This window comes from Stigmatopora nigra, chromosome 12, assembly GCF_051989575.1.
Source record: "Stigmatopora nigra isolate UIUO_SnigA chromosome 12, RoL_Snig_1.1, whole genome shotgun sequence".
In the NCBI taxonomy this organism is placed as follows: domain Eukaryota; kingdom Metazoa; phylum Chordata; class Actinopteri; order Syngnathiformes; family Syngnathidae; genus Stigmatopora; species Stigmatopora nigra.
In genome coordinates this window covers 4675837-4684313 of record NC_135519.1, presented here as the reverse complement: position 1 = coordinate 4684313, position 8477 = coordinate 4675837, and the positions used below count along the sequence as shown (strand labels likewise).

Sequence of the window (8477 nt, the reverse complement as noted above, 5' to 3'; positions counted from 1 at the left end):
AGATGTCCAGTCCATTTTGACTGGCAGGGCTTTGCAAATGGGGAGAATTTATCTTGTAATGAAATAAGCTTAAATTTAAATGACTTGGAAATGAAACAACTTTGAAATGTCAAATGACATTGAAATGAAAGGACTGAATTTAAATGGACTTGAACTGCTCATCAAATGATTTTGAGAACTTTGTATTTCTGAAGCATTTGGACTAATTGTGTGGTACTGTGTTTTTGTTGTTGTTGTATTTTGTATGTATGCAATATGCTTGATTTTTTACTAGCACTTTTAACTTGTTGTATTGGTAAACAAAATTAATACTGTAGGCCTTTATTAATTCAAATATTTATTTTAATGAATGACAAACATTTCCAACTCCAGAAATAAAAAAAAATACACTTTAAACAGTGCAGACACACAAAGCGAAATGAATTATCACACTCAAAAGTGTGTGTAATAGTTAGCAGAATTAATTAGATTTATCAAGACTTTTCATGTAGATCTGCACATTCTTTTTCATATTTGCATATCCCTCATGTTAAGATTCTGACTTGACACATTGACATTAATTCGCAACATTGCAAAATACACTTTCTGGCACTTAAACGACCAAAAAGTCTCACATGCAAGGATAACACACACAAATTTCAGTTCTGATTTCAAATAGAACCAACAAATTGTTAGTATTAAAAAAATAGAAATACTCATAACCAGAAAACATGCATATTTAACAGGTTTTCAATAGTTTTGAATCAATCATTACTGTACTGCAAGTCTTTGGTGGTTCTGGAAACACAACTGGCTTTACCAAGACGCTCAAAAAGGCAACAACATGGATGGAGAATCACAGTTTAGTTCCCATTTTCCTGCTGCACTCTCTTGTGGTCACGTGGCTCACTTGGCACTGACACGGTGTGAAACTAGGCAATGTATACTAACATACTGGAAGGAGAACTTCAGTCACAAGGAGTGAAACTATGTCATTTGTATTCAAACATACTTTAAGGAACTTTAGCAGCACAGGACTTAGCCTATTCTTCCTCAAGATATTTGGAATACAATATTACCAGTGTAGTATCATTTTTTTTATGATATACGATCAGAGCAAAAGCCTTGCCGAGCTCTTCTCCACAGCATTAATGGTGCTCATGTAAGGATCTGGGATTTTATCAGCAACATGTAATAACCGAGCTGTGATTTTCTTCCTCGCCTCTGATGCAAACGCAGAAGCCGGCCAATTCCAACCCTTTCGCTCGGTCCCTTTCACATAGAGCTACGACGCCATTGGGCCGCATAAATGCAGGTGTTCACGTTCCCGTTAGAGGTCATCGTTGGCTCGTTTGAGGGACTGATCTCCTCTGAAAAAGACAAAAAGTCCAATCTTATTGAAATGAACTTAACCCAAATATATAAGATGTTAATTGCAAGCTAACCGTGAAAAGCCATTCAAGGATAGTTCCATCTGAAGCTTCTGGTCACGAGCAGCATATTCCAGAAGTAGAGACTCCATAGCGGGGGGGTTGACTTGAGGAATAAAGTCAGAGAAAAGAACAGGGGCCAACTGTGCCCATTCTGTAAAACAACGTTTAGCCCTGTCAATGGCAGTTAAATAAGATTAACCTATGGTGGATTCTAAATAATTCCATGTTTAGTGTTTATGTCGAGTGAGTTGATCAGTGAAAGTGTAACAAATTATATTTTGCAGTGGGCCACCTGGTCTTAGGCTGTACAGTCCTTTCACCACACTGGCCATTGTTGATGGCTGCACTTTGAAGGGCACCGTGTGAGCTTTAATGAGGAGAGCTGCAAGGAAAACCCATGAAAGGTCAGTGACAATTTTGCCATCTACACTTCATAATCAGCAGTCACACAAACAACAAAGCAAAATACTTACGCATGAGCGTGTTGACATATTTCTCTGCAACTTCATCAGCAAACAGGTTCATCAGATCCTGTTTCAGGTCACGATTGAGTTTTGACTCGATGTAGAACTTGTTCTGTTAACAGACTTTGTGAGAAATCTATATCAACTGGACTCCTCGTTTTCCATGTGTGTGGACAGTTGAGAAATGATAGTAGCATTTCTTTAAAATGACTTACCAAATACATAAAAACTGGGACAATACACTGAAGAGATGCAACGTATTGCGTCAGTGCTTCATTGAAGCTTTCGATCAGGTTTTCCAGTGGGATGTTCTAAAATGTATCAAAAACCAGAAGGCCCTTGAGTCATTTTAACCGCAACGGGTGGGCAGGCAATTGGTTATCTTACGTTCAGCTCGGCGGACACTCGTTGGAGATGGTTTGCGATTTTGGATTTCAGGTCACTGTAAAGCAACTCTGAGTGTTGCTGGCAAACACACTTGTAGACATAACTGCAAAACAAAATAAGTAAGTAGAATAAATAGTGGACGGAAACATACAAGGACTTGATGAATACAGTCAATAAATACCTATATATCTGAGCATATGAAACAGAGATGTGTTCTGTGGGGTTCTGAATAAGCAGTCGGTCAATGGCCTTCTCCAGGTTTGGCCAGTGGTTGTTGCGATAGTCTTGCACGGCCGTTGCGTTCAGTTCTGGGCATAGACAGAAGTGTTTTGTTTCATTTTAAAGTTGATTTTTGCCTCAAACGACCTGTAAGTGTCCGATCGGAATCGGATAAGTGGGCGAGTCACTTACCAAACTTGGAAGTGGAGTCAATGGTCAAGTTGTCTTGAGCAGATGCGGCCGCCGGGTTCGCGGATTCGGGGTCTTCACTACACTCGCTGCCAGAGTCTGAGTCCATGATCTTGGAACCCGAAGTGCTGCATAGTAAACTCCTCGGAACCGAGCGATCTTCCACTCCCGGAGGCGTTAAGCAGGGCGGTTGAGGCTGAGTGAAAGTTGTTGTCCCATCAGACAGCCGGCTGCCTGAACGCATCTGAACCTTACTGCCATCGTTCTCACAATAGTTATGATTATGATCATCTTTCACGTCCGAGCTGTCATCTTCCATAGCCTCCATCCCAACAATCCCGGCGAGCCGACAACGAGCATTTAAAGGTGTTAACGTAGTGTTGTCGGTCGAGACATGGGCGCTCCGAGCACCTGAAGCGGAGTTTGCCTTGGCGTTGTTGATGACGGGAGCTTTACGGCATTGTCGTGACGTTACGTCTTCTTCTACACAACGTCATTTACGTGAAGACGAAAGATGAGGCGGTGCGGTACCACCCACAAGTGGCTCGGCATATGAACCACAGTATACTACTAGTAATCTAACCAATCCGGTTTCTTTCATCTGCAAACGTTTTTTATGTAGCAAAAATGTGCGTGTACGTTTCAAAATACCTTGCAATTACGGCTATTGTGTTCTATTTATATTCTGACAATAACATTTTGGTTTAAACATGTGAAAAAATTGCATATTATTTTTCATTCATCCCTTTTTAATCCTACAAATTCCCTGCTTTTAAACAGCCTAACAGCTCGTTTATAGATCTTTGTATTTTATTTGTTCAGTAAAAACTGAATTATAAAATGAAATTGACTGACCACACCCCCCAAGTCACATTCTATAATGATGTAACTTGTTGCATGCCATTGACAGTAACACCCAATTTATCTAAACCGGGAGAACTGGCTTTAAATGTTCATCTTTTAGTGCCATCGACAGTGCTAGACGTCCAATTGGTTAGAGGGCCAAGTAATTGTTCGGGCATCTAACGTCTAGTTTGTTAAGATACAAAAACAACAATGAGTTTCATGAACACTGCATTTTTTTTCAATGTTGATTGAACATAAGGCTTCATAATAAAACAAAGACCAACTTTGTACAGGAAAAAAAACATCATCTACCCTTTGCAGAGTATGTCTCCAAGCTGAGTATAAAAATAAGAAGCTTGATCATAAAAAGTAGCTGCCACATTTGAAGGAACCTTTGAATAATCTCTCTGCAGGACTCAAGTGACATGAGAAATATACAAGTCTGATCACAAAAACCAGATCACATTAATGAAAGTTCTTTGGTTCAAACTTAAAGTTGACTGTTAACTGCTGCATGTGAACGGCAAAAAATTGAACTTTTTTTTTCTTAGGCAAGCCAAAAATGTTCAAGCAAGCCATCAGAGGCTACGTCATAGCAGGCAGGCATTTGACTGAAAAGTTCATGCTATGGTGACAAAAAAAACAGTATCAAAACATCACATTGAACCAGCGTTCATATCCCACATTGCCTGATAAATGGCGCCTTAAAGCTTAAGCTACCGTCTGGTCGGAAGTTGCAGTTAGATGAATGGATGCAATTCCTAACGTGAATACAAAAAGAGATTTCAAAGGAAGCAGTGTGTACAATTTGTAAAATGTGTGACTAAAGTGGGCACAAAAATGTGTTCGGTATTCACATAAATTGTCACAAATTTCCAATTTATGAAAAATAATAGTCTAATGAGTCAAAAATATATGAAACATATACAGTTTATATGTATAGCTATAAATACATATACAAAAAGTCGAGTTCTTTGCCTTTTAAAGGAGCGTATTACTCTGAATTTGTTCGTCGTCCTCGCCGTCTGTCTGCAAACTGTCGTTGGCTAAAGTGTCTTGCATGGCATCTCCCTCGCCTTCCTCAGGCTCACTGCGCTCCTCTCCCTCGTCGGCGCTGCATTCCGACTCCTCGCTGTCACTGTCGCACGAGCTTGACGTCTCGTCCTCCGAGTCGGAGTAAACTTCGGCTCCGTGGAAGATGTAGTGATGCGGCGCTTGGAAGAGGTACTGGCCTGCTGCGGATGACAAGCAAAATCACTTTAACGCCCACTGTGAGGTTAAAAAAAAAGGTACAGAAAATGAATGAATGATTTAACTCATTGAATGTCAGTGGTGGGGATGCAGAGACTTGGTTTAAAATAACTAGACATCATTATAAATGGCAGGCAATGGGTTAAATACTATGAGATTTAAAATTTACAACATTAGTACTATTGAGGGCTATAATCAGTGTATTTCAGTTTTTTTTAAATTAATTTTCACTTGATTTTTTAAAATTGTATTCACTCGTATTTTGTAAAGTTATTCATAAAACATTAACTTGTATACAAAGGGTTAACCCTGTGGCCCACGCAACCCAAAATGAGATGTCCAATATTTGCACAACTGATAGACTCCAAGTTTGTTATCATTGAATTTAGAATCTAGATTGATATCTGCTCAACACTTACTGTCAAGGCGTTTGCTAATCGGACTTTGGTTGATCCGATTCATCCAACAGCGTCGTCGAAATTCATGGTGGGAAGATTGACTCCTAGGTTCCGGGGTGTCTTCTTTGGTGGCGTCTTTAACCGGCGACTCTTCGCTAGGACAACACTCTCGAAGCGCGTCATGATGCTCCGTTTCCGTGACATTCGGACTGGGCGGCGAAGGCTTTAGAACACAGTCTGTGTCGTTTTGCTTGGGATCTTCCGGCGCTCCGTCACAGTCGGCGGACGAGGCCTCGCGTGGCGACGGCTGCTCCGGTAACCGGGGGGGTTTCTCCGTAATCTCAGTGAGTTTTACGGTGTTGTAGCAGAGCTGCTCAAAGTCCCCGCCCAGTCGATGACAAAGCTCATTGACGATGACGTCGCAGTCGCCCAGTAGCTCCACGTCAAAGTTTAGGTGAGGCAGCTGCTCCCGATTGATCAAGACCTGAGGCACTTCGTGGGGAATGGAGTCTGGATGGGACAGCAAGAAACACTTTAGCCACTGTGCAACATACACGAGAATAAGATGACTATAGTCTGTGCAAGAGCATACTCGGGATGAGGGCGACCGGTCTGACTTTAAGGGAAGACCCGATGACAATCAAAAGATCCACTTCATCCTTGTCTTGTTTCATGGCTCGGTGAAACATTTCCGGAAGATTCTCTCCAAAAAAGACAATGTCCGGTTTCATTATTGCCAAAGGAATATCCGGACACTGAGGACAATGGGGGACGCGCTGCAAGCAGAGTGTACATTAGAAATTGGGGAAGAATGATATTAGGGGGAAAAAAATGACATTAGATTACTAGATTAGAACTTTATTTCATTCCATATTTGGGAAATTCCCTTGGTTGCAGTAGCAAGCACAGACACAGAAGACATTGTAGACCTAGGTAAATTTTTGGTGGAGTTTGCGATACTAAAAATTGAAGATTTCTTTTTACCACAGTTTATACTATACAAATGTAATCCAAACTAAGATAAACATAAGATTGTTTAAGCAAAGTTGAACAAATGTAAATACATACCTGATTAAAAATGTCTTCCCTGATAGCTTCACAATCCACTTTGTATTTACAGATAAGACAAGAAGCAGTCGCAAATGACCCTGAAAGAGTCCATTTTTTTAGACATTTTGAAGAGCTGTATTTGTGATCAACAATGTCCACAGCGGCCATTCTTACCGTGGCACTGGATGATTCGCTGGACGCCGGCAACTTGTTCCAACGTGTCAATATTTTGCGTGTAGTTGCGCAGCAGCTTGCCTTGCTTGTCCATCATCGATATGAACTTATGACAGGGCGAAGGCTGAAACTGACCCGGATAGATTTCCTGCGGCAAAGACGACGGACGGGCTGATCACAATCGACGGACATGTCACAACTCCGCGAAATTGTCAAGAATAAACATACATGAAGCAAACCTTAGCAAACTTGAAAAATGGCCTTGGATCTCTTTGGAAGTATTCAATGTCAAACATAGCTTGCGGATCTGGAAGATCAGGAAAATCGACGGCCAGACGGGCGTAAATTCCATCTCTGGAGCGGAAATCGGGAATCCCACACGAGACAGACACCTGAGAAAAGAGCCCCAAAAATTGTAAAAAATAAAAACATGGACAACAACTACTGTAAAAAAGTACTTCAATGTACCTACCCCAGCGCCGGTCAGTACAAGAATCCTTTTACTTTCGTGGAGTAGCCTGACCACATCCTCCAATGTGTTAATATCCTTGCGTTTCTTTCTTTTAGGGGGTTCAGAGATATTGATGATGATCTGCCATAGCGTCATGTCGTCCAAATCTGGTGGAAGGACGGTCTCGGGCAACAGCTCCCTTAAAATGATCCTTGGGTCAGTCTCTCTTATGTGTTGCTGGATGAAACTGTAGGAACCTGGCCAAGGAGACAGCATCATTACAAAAGATGAGCAATTTTTCAGGTTCGAATATATATCAAAATATCCACAATTAAAAAAAAATATGTCAGTTAATGGCCCAGGCCTTTGTGGGTTGGGTGTTACAATTTTTCTTTCTCTGTTGATTTCAGAGTGTGTAATTGGCCACCCTGAAAACTGACTGGATTCATCATGGCACTTTTTATTACTTACCAATATGTGGCTGAGGTGTCCAGTCGCTGGAACTGGCATGGGACGATCGGTCATCCTCTTCAGTGACATGCTCCGGTGTGACGGACAAACCATTGGAAGGGTAATCGACACACCCAGTGAGACCTGAGTAGAAACATTGGAACATTTACTACTACTTCTACTACAACAAGTACAGTGGTAAGTTTCATTACCATTTCTGTTAAAGATTTCAAAAGCACAACCCACCAAAGCTAACGTATGTAGGAGAACTAAAAAGTTAGGCTACTCTTTCCAAAAGTTGAGTGTGCGAACAAGTCCATTCACGAAATCTCTGCGAAGGACGCTTAATATTTCTCTTGCCCGATGCAGTTGTTTGTCAGTTAGATCTAATATTCCGTAAAAAAGTCCGGCTTTAACTTCAACGTATTGGATCTCGCTCCATTCTTATAATTAAAAGACGAAGATGCCTGGGGGAAGAGGCAGTTGATCGCGTATGATATGTGCGCCTTAGACCTTACCGACACTAGTCTCGAAAGCCCCGAGCGCGGCGGCGCTGTCTTCTGGTGTCACGGCGGGCTTAAAAGGTTCGGAGAGGAGCAGTCCGTGGCCATTGTTGTCTCCGCCTTGCGCTCCTGGGGCCTGCTCGACCGCCATCGCCGGCTTTGCTTCCCTCTCCGCTGGCTGGGCGCGATTGCCCGCCGCCTCCAAACTCTCCGTGACTCCGGATACGCACGGCGTTTTAACGGCATCGGTGGTTTGGATTACGTTGTTGGTCGCAAAGGGAATCTTGATCTTTTTAGCGGCGGGTTCGTCTGTTGCAGAGGCGCCCGAGAAGGCCGTTCCGAGACTGTTCTCTTCGTCCGCCATCTTCAGCCCGCAGAGCCGCCGAGCGAAGTGAGCAGAACCCTCCCCCTCCAGACAGCTGGCGCATTTGCATAGGTCACGTGACATGCAGACGGACAGATCCGACCTCCCCCTTTTTACGTCGTTGTCATGAAAAAAATGCTGCGTTCAAGTACGGTTAATATTTTTTAAGCACGTATTTCTATTATAATCGCCTGTTCTGTGCCCAAAGTATTACTTCTCCCCCTTTTTTAAATAAACGATCACACATGTCTATACCGTACTTTACCAATTTCTTGAGTAATCTGCAGATGCCCAGCCGAAATGATCTATTTTCTCCACT

At 42.2% G+C, this 8477-nt stretch overlaps 2 protein-coding genes across 2 annotated transcripts; both read right to left on the bottom strand.

Annotated features, from left to right (window-relative positions):
• Positions 1-316: 316 nt before the first annotated feature.
• cacul1 (CDK2 associated cullin domain 1) lies at positions 317-3173 on the bottom strand. Its single transcript, XM_077729905.1, has 8 exons — positions 2675-3173; positions 2445-2571; positions 2264-2366; positions 2092-2187; positions 1886-1988; positions 1705-1794; positions 1425-1563; positions 317-1349 (listed from the first exon to the last, which is right to left on the bottom strand). The coding sequence occupies exons 1-8, from the start codon at positions 2997-2999 to the stop codon at positions 1310-1312; spliced, it is 1023 nt and encodes a 340-aa protein (XP_077586031.1). The 5' UTR covers positions 3000-3173; the 3' UTR covers positions 317-1309.
• A 559-nt stretch (positions 3174-3732) lies between these two features.
• sirt1 (sirtuin 1) lies at positions 3733-8257 on the bottom strand. The gene is made up of 9 exons (XM_077729904.1): positions 7810-8257; positions 7313-7435; positions 6863-7098; positions 6630-6782; positions 6391-6538; positions 6235-6314; positions 5759-5942; positions 5188-5676; positions 3733-4752 (listed from the first exon to the last, which is right to left on the bottom strand). The coding sequence occupies exons 1-9, from the start codon at positions 8240-8242 to the stop codon at positions 4499-4501; spliced, it is 2100 nt and encodes a 699-aa protein (XP_077586030.1). The 5' UTR covers positions 8243-8257; the 3' UTR covers positions 3733-4498.
• Between the last annotated feature and the right edge of the window lie 220 nt (positions 8258-8477).